The sequence below is a fragment of the Ursus maritimus genome, unplaced genomic scaffold (genome assembly GCF_017311325.1).
Source record: "Ursus maritimus isolate PB19 unplaced genomic scaffold, ASM1731132v1 scaffold_16, whole genome shotgun sequence".
NCBI lineage: Eukaryota > Metazoa > Chordata > Mammalia > Carnivora > Ursidae > Ursus > Ursus maritimus.
The window spans coordinates 33,702,545-33,727,972 of NW_024424008.1; the positions used below are offsets into that span (position 1 = coordinate 33,702,545).

General features: G+C 36.6%; 1 protein-coding gene and 1 pseudogene across 2 annotated transcripts in view; one reads left to right on the forward strand and one right to left on the reverse strand.

The window, feature by feature from the left end:
• Positions 1-6,048: 6,048 nt before the first annotated feature.
• The window catches only part of LOC103660690 (N-acetylated-alpha-linked acidic dipeptidase 2), a 109,363-nt gene continuing 89,983 nt past the window's right edge, over positions 6,049-25,428 (reverse strand). The window contains exons 17-19 of one of the 2 annotated variants that reach the window (XM_008688343.2): positions 18,856-18,937; positions 17,694-17,786; positions 6,049-6,654 (exon numbers count right to left, since the gene is read on the reverse strand). In XM_008688343.2, the coding sequence (XP_008686565.1) occupies positions 6,465-6,654; positions 17,694-17,786; positions 18,856-18,937 (365 nt within the window). In that variant the 3' untranslated portion in view covers positions 6,049-6,464. The remainder of the gene's footprint in view (positions 6,655-17,693; positions 17,787-18,855; positions 18,938-25,428) is intronic. The other variant, XM_040631008.1, reaches the window with a different exon arrangement.
• Positions 19,125-25,428, forward strand: part of LOC121102938 — a 47,423-nt pseudogene continuing 41,119 nt past the window's right edge.

Here is a 25,428-nt window from a genome sequence, read left to right on the forward strand (position 1 = left end):
TTAGCATGAAAAGGCTTTGTTGGAGGCAGAGGGGAGGAACAAATACAAGGGAGCAAAAAGCCAATATCAGGATAAGGAAAATTAGAACTGAAAGTTAGGTGGAATTCTAGTACAATTTTTCAGGTAGGTAATTTAAAACCATCAGGAAAAGTAAGTGTGTAATAATAGGACTTTATAATTCACTTGTGATTAGTTTAGAAGACTTCACAAATTTTGCAGTTGAGGCTTAGGAATTTAGGTATCATTTACAAGTAATTCAAAACTGTAGACCTAACTATAACTAATTCTTTGTTCAAGAGTTTGGCAACTAGAGAGGTTAATAGCTTTTCATTTAATTTTAGAACACCTCCATATGATTATGTACTATTACCCCTATTTTACTGATAGAGAAGCAGAGGCAAAAGAAAACTACATATGTTGCCTCAGGTCACATAAGTAACAGATGGTGAAATCAGATTTTAAATTGAGAAACTTTGATTCCTAAGTCCTTAAACTCTTTACCATGACACTAAAGACATCTAAGTCACCATGTGAAACCTAAAATTGTAACTGCCATTTGTTTATTAGTCTTTTCTCTTAGTATCAAATGACCAAATTATGAAAGGATTGTGGGTTTTCAGTTTTTGCACTGACCTACTTGATAAGGGCCTTTAAAGGGCAGGTGGGCAATTGAGAAGAATCAGGGATGGAGTAGGACTGAATGAAAGTAATAGGCTCATGGCAATGAATTTGTCTTGTAAAGTCTTGTACATGTAAGTTGGCCTTACTATCATCTGGACTTTGGAACAATTTTCTGCATCTCTGTATACTTAAGATATGGATGATTGAAAGGCTGAGTACATAGGCGAACAACGTCATTGTAACAGGGTGAAAGAAGCAACAGATTAAAATTATTGGTGTATTATGCAAACAGACTTATTCTTTCAATTATGTGAAACTGGATGGGTTCTCATTTGTGAAAAGTTAGGGAAGATACTCCATCAAATTATAAGGGAAAGACTTTTTAAACCTGAACCTTAAGAGTGTTTAATGAATCAAGAACTACATGTAAAATTGTTATAAATTATAGGTCCCTTCTTCCAAAGGGAGATCTCTAGCATGCATGGATGATGTACTTTTCATATATTATGCTTTGCCAGATAATCTTTAGACTGGCTGAGTTTTAGCTTTCTTAAAGTTTTTCTCCAGAAAGTTCTGAGTTTGGTAGGTATGAAATTTACAAGGTTTATTAACATTTTTAATAAGATCTAAAAGTTTGTAAGCATCTTCAGCATTGTAACCATCCCTTTGCTTAATTATTTAACAAAAACACTTTTTAGTGACTTCTTTGTGCTGGTGATAATTGACCACACAGGCCTCTGTTTCCAAGGAAATTTAAGGTGTACAACATGTTAATTTGATACATTTATACATTGTAATACAGTTGCCATTGAAGCAATAATTAGCACCTCTATCACACTACGTAATTATTATATTTGGTAATTATTTTTGGCAGTTGGAATAATTTAGTCCTAATCTTTGTTTTATTCAGTGTACTGGGTATTATATTTCTAAGGCATATTAACTACTTTTTACGAATTTGTACCCTTAAACTACATCTGTTCTTGACCCCACAGCCTCTATCCCCTGGCAACCACCATTTTATTTTCTGTTTCTACAGCTTTGGCCTTTCTAAATTCCACCTGTGACAGCATATAGCACTTGTCTTTCTCTTAGTATAATGTGCCCTAAGTCTGTCCATGCTGTCACAAATGACAGGATATCCTTTCTCATGACTGGGAAAGTGTGTGTGTGTATATATACCACATTTTTTTTTATTCCATCTATCAGTGGACACAGGTTCTTTCCATATCTTGGCTCTTGTAAATAATGCTGTGAACACGGGGATGCATGTATCATTTTGAATTAGTGTTTTCATTTTCTTTGGATAAATACCCAGAAGGAGAATTATTAGATGTGATAGTTCTTTAATTTTTTAAAGGAACTTCTATACTGTTATCCATAGTAGCTGTACCAATTTATATTCCTACCAACAGTGCACAAGGGCTCCCTTTTCTCCACATCCTTGTTACACTTTTGTCTTTTTGTTGATAGCCATTTGAATAGATGTAAGGTGATGTCTCCTTGGGTTTTTTTGTGTTTGTAAAGATTTTGTCAGACAGCATGGGCGCACAAGCAGGGGGAGCTGCAGGCAGAGGGAGAAGCAGGCTCCTGCTGAGCAGGGAGCTGGATGAGGGACTCAGTCCCAGAACCCCAATCCCAGGATAATGACCTGAGCTGAAGGCAGATGCTTAACTGACTGAGCTGCCCAGGCATCCCTCCTTGTGGTTTTAATTTGCATTTTCCTGATGATTAATGAAGTTGAGCATCTTCACCATGCAGATGGACGTCTTTAGAAAATGTTTAGTTCTGCCCATTTTTTGGATTCGTTGGGGTTTTTTGTGTCCAGTTGTAGGAGTTCTTTATATGTCTTGGATATTAACACTTTATCAGATATATGATTAGCAAAAATCTTCTCCCATTCTGTAGCTTGCTTTTTTCATTTTCTTTTGCTGTGTGAAAAACTTTTAACTTTGATGTCTCATTTGTTGATTTTTTTGCTTTTGTTTGTGCTTTTGGGGTCATATCTCAAACATTACTATGACCATTGTTGGAAGCTTCTTCCCTGTTTTCTTGTAGTATAAAGTACCAGGTCTTACGTTTAAGTCTTTGATCCATTTCAGGTTAATTTTTGTGAGTGGTAAAAGATAGGAGTCTCATTTCACTGCTCTGTGTTTATCCAGTTTTCCCAACACCCATCTGCTGAAGAAACCATCCTTTCCCTATTGGGTGCTCTTTGCTCCCTAGTCAAATTTATTAGTTGACTTACACATGCAGGGGTTTAGTTTTGGGCTCTCTAGTTCTGTTAGTCTATATGTCTCTTTTAGTGTTGGCACTATGCTGGTTTTATTGCTGTAGCTTTGTAGTATAGTTTGAAATCAGCAAGTGGGATACCTCCAGCATTGTTCTTTTCCCTCAAGATTGCTCTGGCTATTTGGGGTTCCATACAAATTTTAGGATTGTTTTTCTGTAAAGAATGCTATTGGTATTTTGATGGAGATTGCATCAAATCTGTAGATGGCTTTGGGTAGTATGGACTTTTTAATACTAATTCTTTTGATCCATGAACACAGGATGTCTTTCCATTTGTGTCTTTAAATTTTTTTCAGCAAAGCCTTAGTTTTCATTGTACAGATCTTTCTTACTTCCTTGATAAAATCTATTCGTAAATAGATTGTTTCTAATGCTGTGAATGGGATAATTTTTTCAGATATTTCATCCTTAGCATATAAGAATGTAACTTATTTCTGTATATTGATCATTGTGTCCTGCAACTTTACTGAAATCGCTCTTTAGTTCCAGCAATTTTTTGGTTGTGTCTTTGGGATTTTGCATATAAAAAATCATATAACTGCAAACGGGACAGTTTGACTTCTTCCCTTCCTGATTTGGATACAGGGAAAGCTTTCAGTTCTTCTCAGCTGAGTATCATGTTAGTTGTGGGTCTGTCATAAATAGCCTTTATGGTGGGGTATGTTACTTCTATACTCAGTCTGCCAAAGTTTTCATCATGAAAGGATTTGCATTCTGTGAAATGCATAGATGATCATGATGTTTATCTTTCATTTCAGGAATGTAATGTGTCACATGTATTGATTTGTGTATGTTGACCATCCTTGTACCCTGGGGAAAAATCCCATCTAACCCTGGTGTGTAATCTTTGTATGATCTTGAATTCGGTTTGCTCATATTTTGTTGGGAATTTTTATATCTATGTTTATCAGGCATATTGGTCTCTAGTTCTTTTTGTGGTTTTTTGTTTTTAGAGAGCACACACATGTGAGCAGGGTTGCGGGGAAGGAGAGGGAGAGAATCTTAAGCAGGCTCTTTGCCCAGTGCAGAGCCCAACGCGGGGCTTGATCTCATAGCCCTGAGATCATGACCTGAGCTGAAATCAAGAGTTGGATGCTTAACTGAGTGACCCAGACACCCCTTTTTTTGTTGTGTTATTTGGCTTTGGTGCCAGGATGTCAGCCTATTAAGCGGAGTTTGGAAGTATTCCCTACACCTCAAGGTTTTGGAAGAGTTTGCGAGAGATTGGTATTAATCCTTTGAGTGTTTATTAGAATTTGTCAATGAAGCCATCTGGTCCTGGGTTATTTTTTGTACAGGGAGGTTTTAAGTTATTTGATTCAGTCTCTTGCTCATTATCGGTCTGTATTCACATTTTTTCTTTACGTTTGATTCAGTCTTGGTGGGTTGTTTCTAGAAATTTCTTCTAGGTTATCTAATTTGGGGCATAGAGTTGTTTGTAATAGTCTTTTATGATCCTGTGTATTTTTGTAGTATCAGTTGTACGGTCTTTTTCATTTCTGATTTTATGTCTTTTTTCTAAGTCTGGCTAATAAAGTTTTGTCAGTTTTATCTTTTTGATGAACCAGCCTTTAGTTTACACATAGTTTTTTTCTGAAATAGAGATTTTATTCCTGCTTTGATTTTATTTCTTTCTTCTGCCACCTCTAGGCTTTTTCCTTGTATGCGTCCTAGAGGTGTACCGTCAGGTTGCTTGAGATCTTTGTAATTTCTTAATATATGCATTTCATACTAGCTAAACTTGCCTCTCGACTGCTTTGTTGTATCCCATGAGATGAGATAATTTATTCCCATTTTTATTTTTTGACTGATTGTTTGGAAGTGTGTTACTTGGTTTCCACATACTGGTGGATTTTTCTATGTTCCTCTTGCTGATTTCTAATTTATACCATTGTGGTCAGAAAAGAGAGTTGGTATGATTTCAATCTTAAGTTTGCTGAGATTTGTTTTGTGCCTTGTCATAGGATCTGCCCTGGGTAATGTTCATATGCGCTTGAGAAAAATGTGTATTCTGCTGCTCTTGGATGGAATGTTCTATACATGCTCTATAAATCATTTTGTTTCAGAATGTGTTTTGGTTCAATTCCAGTGTTTCCTTTTTGATTTTCTGTCTGCGTGATTTATTTGTTCTAATAGTATTAAAGTCCCCTATTAATGTATTGTTTATTTCTCCATTTAAATGTTAGAATTTTTTTAATCGCGGTGCTCTGATGTTGGATGTGTGTATATTTACGATCATTCTCTGTTCTTGATGTCTTTGTTATTTTATCATTATATAATGACTTCTTTATCACTTGTTAATGTTTTTGGCTTGAAGTGTATTTTTTCTGGCATAAGTATGGCTACACCCACTTTTGTTATCCACCTGCATGGAACATCTTCTTCTGTTCGACGCTTTGAGCCTGTGTATGTTTTTAGAGCTAAAATGAACTTCCTTTAGACAGTGTGGAGTTAGGTGTTTTTTTCATCCAGCCACCCTACCCTTCGGTGAATTCAGTCTGTTCGTAAGTACTTGCTACTACCATCTTATTGTTGTTTGCCTTCTAGCTGTTTTGTGTATCTCCTGTGTTTTCTTTCCCTGTTTCTATCTTTGTAAAGTGGATTTCCATGGTGATTTGCTCAGTCTCCCCTTTTTTTATGTTTCATCACTAGATTTTTGCTTTGTGATTACCAAGTGGCTTACTTAAGACATCTCATAGGTAAAGTACTCCTGGGGGAAGACATTTTTAAGAAATAGTTCAAGCACATTCTATAACATCCTTGATTAATTACACTATTCTGCCACAGAATCACTTATTCTATTCTAATGATCATTTCTGGAGTAAAGATGATGAAAACAAAATAACTTGTGAAACAATAACTTGCAAAGGTTACTGTAATTGACCCTTCAAGAGTGTGAGGGTCAGGGGTGCCAATCTATCATGCAGTCCAAAATCTGCATATAACTTCACTCCCTAAAAATTTAATAGCTGACAGTCTACTGCTGAGCAGAAGCCTTACTGGTAACAGTTTGATTAACCCATATTTTGTATATTATATGCTGTATTTTTACAACTGGAGAAACCGTTACAGTCATCATGAAGAGAACATACATGCACAGTACTGTATGAGAAAAAATCCAGGTATAAGCGGACGTGTGCAGTTCAGAACCATGTTCAAGGGTCAGCTGTATTTTTAATTTTATAAGAAACCAACCAACTCTTAGGTATTCTTCTGCCTGTACCATTTTACATTTTTATCAGCAATGTCTGAGACTTCCATGTTCCTTACCATGTTTTATTTAAGGGAATTTTCAGTTACTCTATGTTGTTTCTGCCCCATCCCTGGGGCTTTTTTTTTTTTTTTTAATGCTTTGGTGATGAAGTTATGAATTTTTAAAGAGCCAAAAGACCTCTTTACAGATGGACAGGATGGAAGTCTCTAAAATCAAAACATGATATGAAAAGATTATACAATACTCTGGCATTGTGAGTTATCAAAAAACTAGGAAGAATTTAATCCTCAGACTTTCAGTAACACTTTCAATGGCTAGCTACTTGGCTGAGACCTTACTATAATACTTCTGTCAGAGTCCCTGCTGCTGCTTGAATTGTAAAGGCTGCAATAGAAATGTGTTTCTTTACTTCTGTCCAGGCTGAACGAGAGTCTTCTTTATTTTCAATATCAAACATAGCATCGTAGATCCCAGGAAATGATTCTCCAGCATATTTGTTGTGGCTACTTGGAGCAAAGATGATGTGCCTAATAGAAAAAAACAGAGATGGCAGATTGAGCTAAAGAGTATACATTCATTTTATATCCTTCTCTATGCACTCCCTTTTATTAGACCACATCTTAAGAACAGTATGTCTCCTGGCATTCACTTTTTTTTATTCCAAAATGAAGGCCTATAATTGATTTAACATACTTATGTAACAGTATAATTTTAAGCAAAGAAAGCTGACTATGCATTCACTAAGACTAGTCTCACAAATGTTGCCAACCCATACAAATGGAAGGAAGTGGTTCATTCTTGTAAGTTATGTATCACTTGTCTGCCAGCAGATGCCCAAACAGTGGTAACAGGTATCCTTTATGGATATGTTTAATGAGAGAAGAGACTGAAAAAAATGTATTATTTGAGAGATTCAACAAGAATAATGCTTGTTCCCAATACTCTTAGGCACTAAAAATCAATAAATAAGCTTGTATTCCCAAAATACAAATGAGGATAATGAAGTCCATTCCACGAAGATAAAGCAGTTATATATGAATTGCCTGTAGACACATTTAATTTCTGATCTAGAAGGAAAGTTTTGCATTTGACTTCCTATTTTATCTTAGAGGTGCCTGAAGAGATCCAACTACTTCTCTTTCAGTAATTGTGCGGAATTCTGCCTTCCAGAAAGTTAAATCTACAGTCTCTGAGACTCTGTGAAACTATTTAAGTCCCTATTAATGATCAAGTAGAAATTTATAATGCAGAGCATTTTGGTTATCCAAAGTACGTCAGGATTTTTCTTTTCTTAGTTATTTGACAGAGCAAGAGAGTACAAGCAGGGAGGAGGACAGAGGGAGAGGGAGGCAGGCTCCCTGCTGAGGGCTCTTCCCCCTGACATGGGGCTGGATCCCACAACCCCTGGATCATGACCTGAGAGGAAGGCAGGTGGTTAACCAACTGAGCCACCCAGGTGCCCCAGTACCTCAGGATTTATTGCTCTTGGCTTTTACATCTTAGTATGGCCTCAAATGGATCTTCCTCACTAAAGCCTGTGTAGGTGCTAAATGGTTTATATCAAAACATTGATAATCTGACCTATATATGAGTTATAACAAATAAAGGTGGTAGCTATTCATTAGTATACTTGCCCTTTACTGGAGAACTGTAAAAGCAGAGTACAGGGAAAAGATATATAGATACAAGGATTGTACAAACCTGGTTTGAATCCTCGAACTGGCATCTAATAGCCTTGTGGCCTTCCACCTTGGTTAAGTTCTTAGGTAGTCTATTTTTGATGCAGTTGTAAATGGAATTATTTTCTTTATTCCTCTTCCGAGTAGGCCAATATTAGTGAATAGAAATAAAATTTCTGTCTATTGATTTTGCATCTTCACCTTACACTGAATTTGTTCATTCTAACAGTTTTTTTGGTGGATTCCTTAGGTTTATCTATATATAACGTCATTTGCAAATAACGGTTTTACTTCCTTCCAATATGGATGCCTTTTTCTTGCCTAATTGCTCTGGCTAGGACTACCAATACTATGTTGAAAAGAAGTGGCAAGAATAAGCATCCTTGTCTTGTTCCTGCCCTTAGAGGAAAAGTTTTCAGCCTTTTACCATTAAATATGCTATCAGCTGTAGTTTCGTCTTACATGCCCATTATTAAGTTATATTTCTTCTACATGACTTTGTTGAGTTTTAATAAAAATGGATGTTGAATTTTGTCAAGTGCTTTTTCTGCATCTATTAAAGACTTTTATCCTTCATTTTGTTAATGTGATATGTAACATTGATTTGTGGATATTGAACCATCTTTGTATCCCTGGAATAAAGCCCATTTCTGGTATGTGATCTTTTTAATATACTGTTGAATTTGGTTTGCTGAGTCTTATAGAGGATTTTTGCTTTTATGTTCATCATATGGGCTAGTAATTTTCTTTTGGCATCCTTGTTTGATTTTCCTATCAGGGTAATGCCGGCCTTTTAAAATGAGTTTGGAAGTGTTCCCCCTTCTCTTTTTTGGAAGAATTTGAAAAGGATTGGTACTGATTATTTTTTCAATGTTTCGTAGATTTCATCGGTGAAGCCATCTGGTCCTAGACTTTTGTTTGTTGGGAGGTTTATGATTACTAATTCAATTTCCTCACTAATAACTGGTCTATTCACATTTTCTATTTTCATGTTCATTTCTTCATGATTCAGTCCTGGAAGGTCATATGTTTCTAGAAGTTTGTCCATATCTTCTGTGTTGTCTAATTTGTAGGCATATGATTGTTGATCATAGTCTCTTATTTATTTCTGTGGTATCAGTTGTAATGTCTCCTCTATTTATTTGAGCCCATTCTCTTCTTGGTGAATCTAGTGAATGGTTTATAAATTTCATCTTTTGAAATAATCAGCTCTTCATCTTATTGAACTTTTCTTTTGGCTCTTTAATTTCTATTTCCTTGATTTCCTCTGTTATTTGTTTCCTTCTAACTTTTGGCTTCATTTGTTCTACTTCCTTGAGGTGTGATGTTAGGTTGCTTGAGAGTTTTACGTTTTTCTGAGGTGTAGGGTATTCATTGCTGGTGAACTCCAATCTTAGAACTGCTTTTGCTGCATCCCACAAATTTTTCCATGTTATATTTCCATTTTCATTTTTCTCAAGGTATTTTTTTTGTCTTTTGATTTCATTGACCTTATTAGCTGTTTAGTAGAATGTTAGTTTCCACCTATTTGTGAATATTCCACTTTTCTTCTTGTAACTGATTTCTAGTTTCATACCGCTGTGGTCAAAGGAGATGCTGGATGTTTCATTCTTCTTGAATTCATTAAGACTTGTTTTTTGGCATAACATGACCTGTCCTGGAGAATATTCCACATGCACTTGCAAGAATGTGTGTTGGAATGTTCTGTGTATATCTTTTCATTTCATATGGTCTAATGTGTCATTTAAGGCTAATGTGTCCATAGTGATTTTTTTTGTTGTTTGGAAACTAGCCATTGATGTGTAATAAGTCTCCTCCTGTTCCTTCAGTCTGTTAATAATTTGTATGTTTAGGTGTTTTTATGATGGGTGCATCAATATTACAAATGTTATATCGTTGTTTGACCTTTTATTGTGTAATTTCCTTCTTTGTCTCTTATTACAGTCTTCATTTTAAAGTATTTTGTCTGATCCTAGTATAGCTATCCCTGCTTTCTTTGGCTTCCATTTGCATTCGGTATCTTTTTCCTTGCCTTCCGTGTTTAGTCTGTGTGGGTCTTTACATTTGAAGTGAGTCTGTTCTAGGCATGATATGGATGGGTCTTGTTTTTTTATTCATTCAGCCACCTTGTCTTTTCACTGGAGCATTTATTCCATTTACATTTAAAATAATCAGTATTTACATACGTATTGAAATTTTGTCAGTTGTTTTCTTGGCTGTTTTGTAGTTCCTCCTTGTTACTTATTTTCTTGCCCTCACCCTTTGTGGTTTGACGGTACAGTATGCTTAAATTTTATCTCTCTTGTATCTAATACAGGCTTACCTCATTTTATTGTGCTCTCATTTTTGTTGCTTTTTTTTAATTGAAGGTTTGTGGCAAACCTGCATCAAGTCTTTTGACACCATTTTTCCAACTATAATTCAGTTATTCTTGTAAGATTTCAAACTTTATATATAATTTTACTGGAATACATTTGACAATACAGTGTTACTAGTTTCGGGTGTGTAATAGTAATTTGACAGCTGCATACATTAAGAAATGCTCACTGCAGTAAATGTAGTTACCATCTGTCACCAAAGTTATTAGAGTATTACCGACCGTATCCCCTGTGGTGTACTCTTCATCCTTGTGGCTTATTTGTAACTGCAAGTCTGTACCACTTAATCCCGTATTTTCCCCGTACTCCTGCCACCTTCTCCTCTAGCAATCACCAGTTTGTTGGTTCGTTTGTTTTGAAGTGAAATTGTATGGTATTTATCTTTCTCTGACTTACTTCACTTAGCATAATACCCTCTAGTTGGGTGCATCCATGTTGCAGATGGCAAGATTTTCTTTTTTTAGGGTTGATATTCCATTGTATATATACCACATCTTATCTACTTCATCCATCCCTACGTTGGCTATTGCAAATAACATTTAGGTAAAATAAAGACACATATATTTGTATTTAGTTAAATATTTATACATTTAGTGTTTTGGGGTTTTGGGGGTAAATACCCAGCAATGGAATTACTGGATCATGTAGTGTTTCTATTTTTAACTTTTTAAGGAACCTCCATGCTGTTTTTCTAGCACCTGCACTAATTTACATTCCCACTAACAGTACAGGAGAGTTCCCTTTTCTCCACATCCTCGCCAACACTTGTCTTGTTGATGCTAGCCGTTCTGACGGTTGTGAGGTGATGCCTCAGTTTTGATTTGCATTTCCCTAATGATTAGTGATGGAGACCACATTTTTCATGTGTTTCTTGGCCATGTGTATGTTGTCTTTGGAAAGATGTATATTCAGGTTATCTGCCCATTTTTTTAGTGATTACTGGGGACTTTTTGTTAAGTTGTATCAATTATGTATTTCAGATATGAACCACTTACTGGATAGATCATTTGCAAATCTCTTCTTCCATTCAGTAGGTCGTCATTTTGTTGGTTTCCTCTGCTGCACAAAAGCTTCTTATTTTGATATTCTCCCAATAGTTTATTTTTGCTTTTGTTTCCCGTGCCTATGGAGACCTATACAGAAAACATTGCCAAGGCCAGTGTATAAGAGATTGCTGCCTATGTTGTTGGGTTTTATGGTTTTAGCTCTCACATTTATTTAGGCATTTAATCCATTTTGAGTTGATTTTTGTTTGGTGTAAGAAAGTGGTTCATTTCATTTGTATGTTGCTGTCCATTTTTCCCAGCATCGTTTATTGAAGAGACTCCATTGCACAGTCTTGCCTCCTTTTTGGTACGTTACTCATCATACAAGCATGGGTTTATTTCTGGTCTCTCTGTTCTGTGTGTCAGTTTTTCTGCCTATGTCATACTGATTATTATAGCTTTGTAGTGTATCTTGAAATCTGGGATTGTATATACCTCCAGCTCTCTTCTTTCACAAGAATTGCTTTGGCTATCTGGGATGTTTTTTGTTGTGATACAAATATGAGGCTTTTTTATTCTAATTTTGTGGGAAATGCTGTTGATATTTTGATAGGGATTGCATTTGTTTTTATTGTGTTCCATTTTAGTAGTATCTAATAGTTTTCAGAGTACGGATCTTTCAGCTCTGCGGCTAAATTTATTCACAGGTATTTTATACTTTTTGATACAGTTGTAAAGCAGTTTGCTTAATTTCTCTTTCTGCTACTATGCTAGTAGTATATAGAAATGTAATAGATTTCTGTGTATTGGGTTTGTACTGAATTCACTGGTTCTCATTTTTTGGTGTTGTTAGGTTTTCTGTATGTAGTCCCATGTCATCTGCAAATAGTGACCGTTTTATTTCTTCCTTACCAACTTGACTGACTTTTCTTTTTCCTGTCTGCTGCAGCTAGAACTTCCAAGACTATGGTGAATAAAAGTAGCAAGAGTGAGCATCCTTGTATTGTTACTAATCTTAGAGGAAAAGCTTTCAGTATTTCACCATGAGTATTAGGGTACATGGGGGGTAGGTCTTACATGACCTTGCGCTAAACCCACTTTACTGATACTTTCTATCATGAACAGATACTATATTTTGTCAGATGCTTTTTCTGCATCTATATTAATTCGATCATAGGATTTTTACCTTTTATTTTGTTAATGTGATATACCACATTGATTTGTGGATACTGAAAGAGTTGTATCTCTGAAATAAATCAACTTGATCATAGTGAATGATCTTTTTAATATATTGAATTCACTTTGCTGTTTACTGGAAGATTTTTGCATCTCTCCTCTTCAGGGATGCTAGCCTTAATTTTCATAATCAATATATTTTAATTGCTGCAATCTTACGATGAAACTGTAATGGATGAAGAGTTGCTGCTTATGGATAAGCAAAAAAAAGTTCATTACTTTAGATGGAATCTACACCTGGTGAAGATGCTGTGAAGATTGAACAGTGGATTCAACAGTGGCAACAAAGGGTTTAGAATATTACATAAACTTATTTAAAAGCAGCAGCAAGGCTTTGAGAGAATTGACTCCAATATTGAAATAACTTGTACTGTGGATAAAAGTCAGTCAAGCAGCATCACATGCTACAGAGAAATCGTGTAAATAGAACAGTCAATTGATGTGGCTGACTTCATGGTGTATTCTTTTAAGAAACTGCCACAGCCACTCTAATCTGTCAGCAGCCATCAACATCAAGGCAGGACCCTCCGCCAGCAAAAAGACTGCAACTAGCTGAAAGCTGAAATGGTGGTTAGCATTTTTAGCAATAAATTAAGGTATGTACGTTTTTTTTAGAAATCCTTTGCACACTTAATAGACTACAATATCGTATAAACGTAACTTTTATATGTACTAGGAAATGAGGAATTTCACTTGACTTGCTTTATTGCAGGTATCTGTGACCTACCCTGCAGTACGTCAGAGGTATGCCTATGTAGCTTTTGGTTTGTGGTTACTGTGAGCCTTACATGTATCAGTTTAAAGTGGACTTTCATGAGTATTGCAGTTTAACCCTGAAGGCATTCTAAAGCTCCCCCTTCTTACTCTTATCCACCCCTCGTCACCATGTGTCACATTTTATTTTCTGTGTCACATTTTATTTCCTCTTAATTTTGTGCATCCCTTATTATTGCAGTTATACTTATTTTTACAACTCTTGCCTTAACCTTCATACTATTTAATCCATTACTTTTACTGTAATGTTTATCAGTAAAATTTTCACTCTCCTGTTTTGTTAGTAATTAGCACCTTTTCTTTGCAGCTTTTAGAGAACTCCCTTTACCATTTCCTTTAAGACCAGTTTAGTGGTGATGAATCCTGTTAGCTTTTGTTTGTCTGGAATATTCTTTCTCCTTCAGTTCTGAATGATAATGTTGCAGAATAGAGTATTCTTGGAAGTTTTTTTGGTTTTGGTTTTGGGTTTTTTTTCAGCACTTAGACTATATCATGCCAGTCCTTTCTGGCCCGTGTTTCTTCTGAAAAATCTGCTAAATATCTTATGGGGGTTCTTTTGTATGTAACAAGTAGTTCTTCTCTTGCTGCTTCTAAATAAACTCCTTGCCCTTGACATTGTAATTATAATGTGATTTGGTGTGGGTCTCTTTTGGTTCCCTGGATCTGGATGTTGGTTTCCTTCTCTAGGTTAGGGAGGTTTTTAGCCCCCTTCTCTCCCTACACTGGGAATATTTTCTGTAAGTCCCTTAAGCTTTTTGGTTTTGTTGTTTTTTGTTCTGTTTGGGTGAATTCCAGTGCCCTGTCTTTGAGTTCAGTGATCCTTTCTTCTGCTTCATCTCATCTACTGTAACCTCCCACCCCTAGTGTATTTTTCAGTTCAGTTGTTGTACCCTTCAGTTCTGTGACTTCTACTTGGTACTTTTCTCTTTTTTCAACTTCTCACTGTGTTCATCCATTCTTCCAAGTTTGTTTAGCATCTTTGTTGCCATACTTTGAACTCTTTATCAGGTAGATTACTTCTCTCTGATTCATTAAGCTTTTTTTTTTTTTTTTTTCAGTTTTACCTTCTTTCATTGGAATCTATTCCTGTTAATTCTTTGTGGTTTTTTGGTTTTTTGGTTTTTTTTTTTTTTTTTTTAGCTATATGTTGGTTTCTGTGCATTAGATGAAACAGCCACCTGTCCCAATGTTGAAGGAGTAGCCTGGCGAAGATGAACCTTTTCATTTAATCTTTATCTTGTTTGTTTCTCACATTTTGTGATTGTCCCAGCAGCCTGTTTTTAAGCTCCAGTATTGAGGGTGTGCCAAGACCCGTCACTGTACCAAAGGGGAGTATTTCATTCAGGACTTAAATTCAGGGTGATTAAAAGCTGCTACCTGAGGGTTTGGTTTCCAAAGTATGCGAATACGTTTCCTGTTATGGGACTGCAAGCAGAAGCTGGGGTGGCCACCAGAGCCAGGTGATAGGGAGGTGTCCCTTAGACACAGTAGTAAAAATTGGAACTCCAGATGAGTAGATAAGTTGCTCTCTGGAATATACCAGCAAGCTGTAATAAGGAAGAGCACAATGATGGTATTGCCCCAACCTACATGGCCCGACAGCATTTCCACAGGCCTCTAGAAGAGTGCCAGATCTGAAGTCTGCCCTGCAAGAAGGAAATATGCTTCTTTTACAAAACGAAGAGCTGCTATCTGGAACAGGCAGAGTGAGAACACAAAAGATAGCATCTGCCCTCTGAGGTCCCTGGTAAGGTTTACAGTTAATCCTTAGGATGTGTGTTTAATTTGAAGCCTGCCCCGCACACTGAAGCCATGATGGTAAACTTCTAGACTACTTTCACTGGAAGACTGAGCTGCTTCCATCTGCTGCCTCTTGCTGGGCCCTGGAAGTAGCTGTTTAAGACCTTTTTCTCCATTGCTTCCAGTCTTGTGGGACCTGTGAGCATTGGCCTGCTGGCCACCAGAGCCAGACCATGTACAGGTGTGCCCTGGCCGCAGCTGCAAAAATCAGGGTGCCCGACAAAGGTAAAACTTTTTATCTACCATCAAATTGGGGCAGGGCAGGGTAGGGGTGTAAAGACTGTTTCCATCAGCCACAGGCCCGAGATGTATGCCAGACCAGAAGCTTTCTCCTTAGGCCAAAGCTCCTGTACAATCAGGTAAGCGTTTTTCTTAGAAAATAACTGTTTCAGTCGGCTGTCTATACAGTACCTTGTAGGAGGTAGTCTGTCAAGAACGGTCTCCAGTTTTTGCAATCTCATGGGACCCAGGAATGCAAGCCCCTCGGGTTCCAGAGCCACATAATCAGAGGGCATCCCTGGGCAGCAGCTGTAAACACTAAGTTCAAGACACAGGTAAAAAAACGTCTTCCAGGAGAATTTGTGCTCTGGAGCTCAGATGGCATGTACCAGCCTCCTCCAGGTGATGCCTTCAGATCAGCAGGTGAATTTTCCACATGAAGTCTGTTTTTCAGAGGGCTGCTTCTGCCCTGGACCCTGGGGCAAGTGAGTCCATGCAAGCCCTTGAAGAGCTGTGTGTTCATTATAACCCTTTAGGTCTCTTGAATGTGAGCACTGGTGGTTTCCACAGCCAGATGTTCTGGAGGCTCATCTCTCAGGTGCAGGATGAACCTTCACTCCTCAAGGGAGAAATTCTAGGTTTGTAAATTCCTTCCTAATTGCGGGTTGTGTGCTTGGAGATGGGTTTATGACATGATTAGTTCTCGGACTCCCCTACTCTCTTCGGTATGGCCTTTTTCTTGTTTCCTAGGAAGGAGTTGCGCAGCTAGTCTTCAGGCCTTTTTCAGAGGAGATTGTTCCATATGTAGTAGCTTAAGTGTGTCCATGGGGGGAGGGGAGTTCAGGATCTGCCTACATTGCCGCCTTGTACTGCCCTAGCTTTAGAATATAGCCTTAATATTCAGTTAATAATTCCAAATATGTTTTTAAAATATAGTGCAATCTTTTTGGAGGACAGTGTGGCAGTTACGTAGATTGAGAATGTGTTTACTCTTTGACCCTGATATCCATATACTGATTATATAGATATTAAGACAAATGTTCAAAAGGACACAGGGACATATACTATGGCAGTACTCTTACTAAAAGTTAATGGGGGAAAAAACAAACTGAATTGAAAATTATATATACAGGCCAAACAATGGAACACTATACACCAGATAAGAAGAAAGAGCTAAAACTATATACTGACACGGGAAGATCTCTAAGATAAATTGTTATGAAAAAAGCAAGATATAAAATATATGGTCCCATTTATGTAGATATAGATGAATAAACATATAGATATGTACACTTGTGTATATAAAACATTGATTTTCTTTAAAGAGAATAGAAAATGGCTGGGTGTGGGTTACAGAAGGGAATGCTGAAGCAACATGGTTCCTTTTTCTCCTACAAGCTTCTATGGAGTCTGCATTCATTTTGAGAAAAAGATGTTTTGCTTATGAATAACAGACTAATACAGACAAGAGAGGATTAACATGTAGATTGGCTTTCAACTTTTTGACATGTAGATACTTAACTGATGGCTATTTTATTTATCATATTATTTATCACTTCATAAAAATAGCAGCCATTTACTGAGTGTATCCCTCTCTGAGCTCAAGCTTCCACATTCCTGAAATCTCTAAGCCTGGGGGGGGGGGAAGCAATTATACTCTCCTTTTACAGCTGAGGAACCTGAGGTTTAGCTAAGTATTTTGACCAGGTTACTTAGTATGAGCTAGTTGGGCTCTAAAAGCCTGTGCTTATAATTAGTTAAAGATTAATACTAGTCACTAATATTTATAACAAAGCTAACATACAGAACTATCTCTGGCACATGTTATCTGATGATAAATAGCCTCACAAATTTTCACCAAGGAACTGCAGATTAAGATGTACCTTGAAAAACTGGAGACTGTCCAAGCCCACAGCCAAGACAGCAAAAGAAAACTTAACAGAGGTACAGATACAGAAAGAGGATGTTGCTTCAGCAGCACGTGGCAGCCATCTTCAAAAACCTAAAATGTTCTATGGAAATAGATCTAGATTTATCCTGTTTGATTTTGGAGAGCTCAACAGGGTCAGAGGGAGAAAATTACAGAGAAAAGGATCTTTATGAAGAGAACTTTGTTAACATAGACCTTTCTTAAAATGAGGATGGACTGCCTTAAGAGGTAGGAAGCTTCCTATCACCGGAACATTCTGAGGCTAAGTAGCTACTTAAAAACTACATAAGCTCTAAGATTCCCTTTAAGATTCTGTAGCTTTTAGATTTTTCTTATTTTTTAACTACCATTTGTCATTTACATCTGCAGCAAAGCAATAAACATGAAGTTACTTTTCTGATGCTACAACTTCTACTACATACATAATCTTACCCGTATTCCTCATGGCGTACATACTGCCTTCCATTCATCTGATGACAACAGTTTAAAGCAGACTTTGGGCACGCTGGTTTTGGTCACAGTGAGGTATGTAATGTCCTTTAGTGAAACATGTTGCTTCCTTACCTGTAGAACCGCCTCCCTGGTAAACCAAGGGGATCGATGAATGCTCTCTCCAGGAGCATCAGTTGGTCGTTCACCATTCTCACTGCAATGGGACTTTGAAAATAAATAAGTAACTATAACCCTTACCATGGAACTATATTTTAAAATGCAGGATAAGGCATGGAAACATAAACTTCTAAAATCAATAGATTTTTGAAGAAAATGCAGATTAACAGTAAAGCCTTATATGTAAACTACATATAACCGAGGCATCTTTCTAATATTCATAATGAGAGAGACCTACTGAAAATGGTTCCTTTTGTTTTTCAAGACCACCGAAAGAACAGGAAGACATTTTTAATTCTTTCTAGGAGGAGAGCCCGGCCTCCTGCAGAGGTAGACTGGGTGTACTGTCAAGTTCTTGATAAGCCATTTAGTGCCACCGAATAAAGGCTGACCACGAACAAAGGAAGGAAGGTGGCAACAGTCTGCAGGAAGAGAGTTGCACATCAGGGGCAGGGAATCCCCTTTCACACTTGGAATCTGCCAACTCTCTTTTTGGGGTGCTAAATTCTCTGGGCTTTCCTACAACCCGAGGGAGAGAGAAGCCCCTCAAAATGAAGGATACATCTTTCTGCCAATGTGGGTGGTGGGAAAGCTTATTCTAATTGGAGCTGGAAAAATAATTGTGACATGGACTATAGTGTGGAACGACTTGTGCTTGTTAAATAATGCTTCGAATACAACTTTCTCGTATTTCAATCTAAAAGTGGTAAGTGGTTAAATGAAGTGCAAAAATTGTATCAATAAAAAAGTTTCTGCACTTGGTCAGGAAAGTTTTGGGACTGCAGTGAAATTCATACTACAAATGCACTTAAACCCGTGGAACTGTGATTCCATCCTTGGCCCTTGTCTTGCGATGAGTTTTTAAGTCTACCATTTAGAGTAATGCTTCTCAAACTTCGGTATGAATACACGCCATTCTGGAGAGTCTTGCTAAAGTGAATTTAGTAGGTCTTGGATGGCATTTGATACACAGCCTTTCTAACAAGCTCCTAGGCAATGCTGATGCTGCCGCTTTACAGACCTTGGAGCAGTGATATAGAGTTGAATGCTTACGTGATTCATTCTAGTAACTAGATCGCTTTTCAAAATGATGGGGAGCTTTACAATTGAAACTTACTTATTAAGATCCACTTGTGTAAGTCTTCTGTGAAAATCCGAAGCAGCATCTGAGAAGTTCTTCACAGCAGAAAATAAAGAATCTTTTAAAAATACAGAAGTGGAAGGTTAATTAGTAAGTGCTGCTTATTTCACACACTCACTTTCCTGCCCTCCCCATTTACAGGCTGATTAGAGTGAATAGATACTGAAACAATGTTGAGCCTTCCTGCAGGGCCATGGAAATTATCAGAAAATACTGTAACAAAGAAACAGTACCTAAAATAGAAAATGTCTAAATTGGTTCTTCAGGAAGTAACTCCCAGGAGTCTAGGACATAAGTAATTCTTTTAACTCCTAATTTACCAGAAATGCATCATTCATGAATATACTCATTCAATACCTATTTATTGGTACATCATCTATATGCTAGATACTAGATACAGCTATAGATGTTATGTTCCTGCGATTATTATAGACTAAAACAATGTTAATCCCTCTTTGTAAGGAGTGCATTTAAGATCTTGTTTAAAGGCCACCTGTGACGAGTTGACATGTGGACACAAATAGGATCGGGTTTTGTCTGATCAACCTTTTCTTTAGATTCCAAAGATTCTAAGGAAAGTGAGAAAAGGGTCTCAGTATATTTTTTATTACAACCACCTATGTATCATTTTGCATCTTTTCTAAACCGAACATTAACAGTAATTATTGATTTCCTTCTTTCATTAATCCTGTGAGGCAGGGGATACCAATGTTCATTTTACAGATAAAGCACTTACTGTTCCAGACACAGGACTTCTGTTAGGTCACACAGCTAGTAAATAGTGCATTCAATATAAAAAAGAAGGCCTCTTCTTTGTCCTAGGTTTCCTTTAAGCTCTAATTAGTATTGCTGTTTTTAAAACCACTTGTCAATCTAACAATACGTATTGTGGAAGCTAAAGAAAAGTGTTGAAGGAATTTTAAAATTCCAGTGAACCACAATAGTCCAAATGGATAAGAAATGAAACGTGTCCCTGGTATTTAGTAGCACAAGTGAATGATAACTTCGGCATAAGCCATTTCAGTAGACAGTAGGAAGACAGTGCACTGGCTTGGTAGAAGGACGTAAAGAACTGGAGACAGGAATGCAGATTATATATGCATCCCATCCATCATTCTTCCATTAAAACATTTTCATTTATTTATTTATTTATTTATTTATTTATTTATTTATTTATTTTTATATAAAGCTCTTCCTCATTATTGCTGTAGTGGAATTTACTCGATCAGTTATTGAACCTAGTTTCAGAATGTTTAATCTTAAGTGTATACTTAGCATTAGTCTTCTAATAACAACGGGAATATTTCTCTCCAACTTCATGTTATTTCACTCTTGCTAGATTTTCAATACCTCCTACCTTGAGCTACCACCAGATGGATATTATGAGAATGTTACAAATATTGTTCCACCATATAATGCTTTTCTCTGCCCAAGGCACACCGGAGGTAAAACAAGACTTTTTTTTTCACTCAACTCTTTAAACCCTTCCTTTGTTATTTAAAGCCTCTGTAGAGAATGAAAACCAAGGAGATTAGGTAAATCATACATGCTGATCCATACTTTGGGATTCAGTGCTATGAACACCCTTTCTAAAATTAATTTAAGAAAAAGAAAAACAGAAATACATAAAAATCATAGCCTGGTGAAGCAGATGCCTCTCTGAGGTAACAAAGGAGTTGCTGAACACATATTTAATTCAGGAATGACAGCAGATGTTTTCCAAGCTCTTTTCCCTCTGTTCATAGTGTAGTTTTGTTATAGATTTATAGATCATACCACAGAAGTTCTTAAATTAATACTCTGCTTGAAAATTAAACATGGTTGGGGTGCCTGGGTGGCCTGGGCCAGTAAGCCGCCTGCTTTCGGCTTAGGGCGTGATCCACCAGGGGTCCTGGGATGGAGCTCCCGCATCGGCCTCCCTGCTCCACTGGTAGCCTGCTTCTTCCTCTCCCACTCCCTGCTTGTGTTCCCTCTCTGCTGTCTGTTTCTCTCTGTCAAATAAATAAATAAAATCTTAAAAAAAAAAGAAAAATGAAACATGGTTGGGATTTCTTTTTCTTGTAAAAATCTCCTTTGTTTCACCTACCCCCCACTTATCTCCCTCTCCTCCATTTGTTCTCTGTATTTTAAAGTCTGTTGGTTTGTTCGCTCGCTTTTGTTTAGATTCTGCATGTAAGTAAATCGCATGGTATTCGTCTTTCTGACTTACTTTCATTTAGCATAATACTCTAGTCTGTCCATGTTGTTGCAAATGGCAAGATCTCTCATTCTTTTCTTATGGTTGAGTGTGTATACACAACACACACACACACACACACACACACACACACCGCTTTTTCTTATCCATTCATCCATCAGTGGACACTTGGGTGAATAATGATGCAGTAAAACATAAGGGTGCCTGTATTTCTTGAATTAGTGTTTTGCTTTCAGGTAAGGCACCAGTAGTAGAATTCTGGATCATAAGGTATTTCTATTTTTAATTTTTTGAGGAACTATACTGCTTTCCACAGTGGTTGCACCACTTGCATTCCCACCAACAGTGTAATAGGGATTTCTTTTTTCCCTGCATCCTTGCCAACACCTGTTATTTCTTGTCTTTTTGATACTAGCCCTTCTGACCCATGTGAGGTGATATCTCATTGTGGTTTTGATTTGCATTTCCTGATGATCGGGTAATGTTGAGAATGCTTTCATGTATCTGTTGCCCATCTGTATATGTTCTTTGGAAAACTGTCTATGTAGGTCTTTTGCCCATTTTAATCAGATTATGTATGTATGTATTTATTTTTTGGTATTGGGTTGTATAAGGTTATAGTTTGGATATTAACTCCTTACTGATATGTCATTTGCAACTATCTTTCCGCTCTTTCAGTTAGGGTTTATGATTTTCTTTGCTGTGCAAAGCTTTTTATTTTGCTGTAGTCCAGTAGTTTATTTTTGCTTTTTTGTTTCCTTGCCCAGGGAGACATAGAAGCAGAAAAAAATGTTGTTAAGGCTGATGTCAAAGAAATTACTCCCTGTGTTTACTTCTAGGGGTTTTATGGTTTCAGGTCTCATATTTAGGGCTTTAATCCATGTTTAGTTTATTTTTGTGGATGGTGTAAGAAAGTATCTTGATTTCATTCTTTTGCATATAGCTGTCTTTGGTGTTCCTAGTACCATTTATTGACGAGACTGTCTTTTTCCTCACTGCATATTCTGCTCTCCTTTGTCATAGATTAATTGATTGTATAAGTGTGGGTTTACTTCTGACTTTATTCAGGTCTATTGATCTGTGTCTGTTGTCATGCTGGTAATTAGGCTGTTTGATTACTACAGCTATTGTAGTCTAATCCTGATTTGGGGGTTATGGATACCTCCAGCTTTTCTTTCATGCTTGCTTTGACTATTGGAAGTCTTCTGTGGTTCCATAAATTTGAGTATTATTTTTTGTAGTCCTGTGACAAAGGCTGTTGGCATTTGATAGGGATTGTGTGAATCTGTAGACTGTTTTTGGGTAGTATGGACATTTTAATGATATTAAATGGTATTCAATCTGTGAGCATGGAGTATCTTTCCATTTATTTGAATATTTATTAATAATAAATATTATTTATTCTTCAGTTTCTTTTATCAGTATTTATATTTTTCAGGGTACAGGTCTTTCAACTCCTTGGTTAAATTTATTCCCAGGTATTTTTATTATTTTTGGAACAGTTATAAATGGGATTGTTTAAAACATAGTAGGATTTTTGAAATGACTCTTTCCTTTGGCTCAGTATATGCTGGTAATCTTCAAAACAGAACACACTGTTTTAAATGTTCTGTATTGAGATTTTTTCAGTCTTTCAAAGTATCGAAATATTTTTTAAAAACTTATACAGAATTAGCACATGTCTGTTTTTTAAGGCCAGTCCAGGAAAGATAACTTTTGATGATGGTATTGTGGAGCTGTGATTATTCTTGGGTTTTCTTAATGGTAGCAGTATTCTGTATGTTTTTAAATTTTCTTTCTTTACAGGGGATCTTATATATGTGAACTACTGACGAGAAGATTTTTTCAAACTGGAAAGAGAGATGAACATCAACTGCAGTGGAAAGATTGTTATTGCAAGATACGAAAATCTTCAGAGGAAATAAAGTATTGTATTGTCTTTTCTAGAGAGAGGAGGATAGTGTATATCTTCTAAATGTAAATGACCAACTTGTGTTCTGCTTTTCCAGAATTACCCCCATATATATATATATATATATATTTAAAAAGTCTTCCTATTTGCATGGCTTGCACAGAAATCCTGCTTTATGTTACTCAATATATCTATAAAGGGAAGTTACTTTTATTACAGAAACAAAATTTGCTTTTTAAAATTTTTTGAGGGAAATTTTATATAAAACTGAAAACTGAAAGCTCCCCTACATACCCAAGTGATTTGCCCAGACATGATCAATCTCACAGCTTTTCTTAGACCTAATTCTGTGACATATGAATATAAATACCTTTTTCTATATACTAATTTTATGTATATCATACATTTTTTACAAAGATGGCATCATATACTAGTATATACCTTATTTTCTCACTCACCAATAATACATAGGTATTCCTCCACCGCCAAAAACACTGAGAGTTGTATAATGTGTAGTTAAGAGTATAGGACTCTAGATCCATACAACATAGATTCTGGTCTAGTCTAGGCTCCCTGTTCTCTAGATCTTTACTGTGAGCAAGTTATTTAATCTTTCTGCCAGTGTTTCCTCATACATAAAAAGTGGGAATGTTAATATAGCACTAATCTCCTAGAATCCTTAACGAAGATTAAATGACTTGATGTTTGAAAGCACTTACGATAGTGCCTGGTACTTAGTTAATTCTATATAGCTGCTTATTAAGTAAATACCTTGTTATTTTGGATGTGTGCATGATACTTTGTAGAAGTGGATAAGCAGTTTAACCATTCCTATGTTGACAGATGCTTGGCTTGAATTTATTACTATTAAAAATAATTCCATTGTGAAAATCTTTGTCCATATGCACTTGAACATTTATGTGAAGATTTTTGTAGTATGATTCCTTAGAAATTTAATGGCTGAGTCAACATGTATATTCTTTCAGAATTTTGGAAGGCATCATCAAATTGCCCTTTAAAAAAAAAGTTGTGACAGATTGTACTCCCATTCATATTATAAGAATGTTTTCTGAATATTGCAATGTGTTTTAGTTAATCAAGACTGTTGGTTATCTATCTTCGCTACCAAATTTCTGGTAATGAATTCAGAACCTTACAGGAAAGGTTTTCCTATTTGTATTAGTTCAAATTGTTAGAAAATGTTTATAAAACACAGTGGGCAATTTTTCTCACATACCTGTATAGAACTTTAAATTAGCTTAGTCCCACAAATATTTATATGATGTGCCAGACGCTGAGGGTGGATAGTTAAATTGAACAAGACATGGTCCCTTTTATCAAAACACCTCAGTCTAGCAAGGGTGAAAGATATTTTAGGGATATTTTAAAATATTTTTGACTCCATCCTATAACAGAAATATGTACAAAATAGAAGAGCTAGAAAGAAGGGAGACATTAATTTTGCAGTTTTAGGACAACAGGAATGTTTCACAGAAGAGACAATAGCTTGTTTGGAGTTGTATAGAATAAATGAGAGTCGCTAGCTTCCCCCAGGAGAGAAATTGTATTCAAGGCATAAAGAACTGACTGTGTAGCAGCATGATAAAAAGCAGGGTCTCAAGTCCCCTAATGCTATTAAATTGATCTTCTCTAGATTAATTAATCATCTGCCACGCCTACATTATGGATTGCCCATTGCCCCTGCAGGTTAAAATGCCATGTTAGCAGGAGCCATAGGAATCATCTTGTATTCAGATCCAGCGGATTATTTTGCCTCCCTGCGGTACAGCCATATCCTAAAGGATGGAACCTTCCTGGAACTGCAGCACAGAGAGGGAATGTTAAATTTGAATGGTGCTGGGGACCCACACTCCAGGCTATCCAGCTAAAGGTAATGGATGGGCCTGCCATGGTTCACCCATTTTTGCAAAATCCTACTTGCCCTTAAAGAAGACGTGAAAAGCAAACATCTACAGAATAATTTTAAAACCATATGCAATTACAATTTTTTGGATTGGTATTGCTAGGAATTAAAAGCATTCTATGTATTACTTTTTGTTTCAAATTTACATGAGGTGTGGATTACGGAGAGTATGGTCAGTTGAATTCTGCTTTTAGCAGAGGTGCAGAAACAGATCCCCATACCCAAAAAGTAATATTGCTTTTACCAAACTAGAACTTCCGGTTTTTTCTGAATTGCTTAGTGATTTTATCCTTCTCTAGATATCATACATTTGTATTTTTTTCTAAGTACCAATGAGTTTTTGGGTGTTGTCAAAACTTTTCACATTTTACATGTTAAACGCCTGTGTAACAGCCTCCACAATTAAGATAATGAGCATATCCATTACTCAAAAAGTTTTCACCATCTCTTTGTAATGCTTTCCTCTCCAGCCCTTTCCTACCCAATTCCTGCCAGTCCCTGTCCCTGCCAGACCAC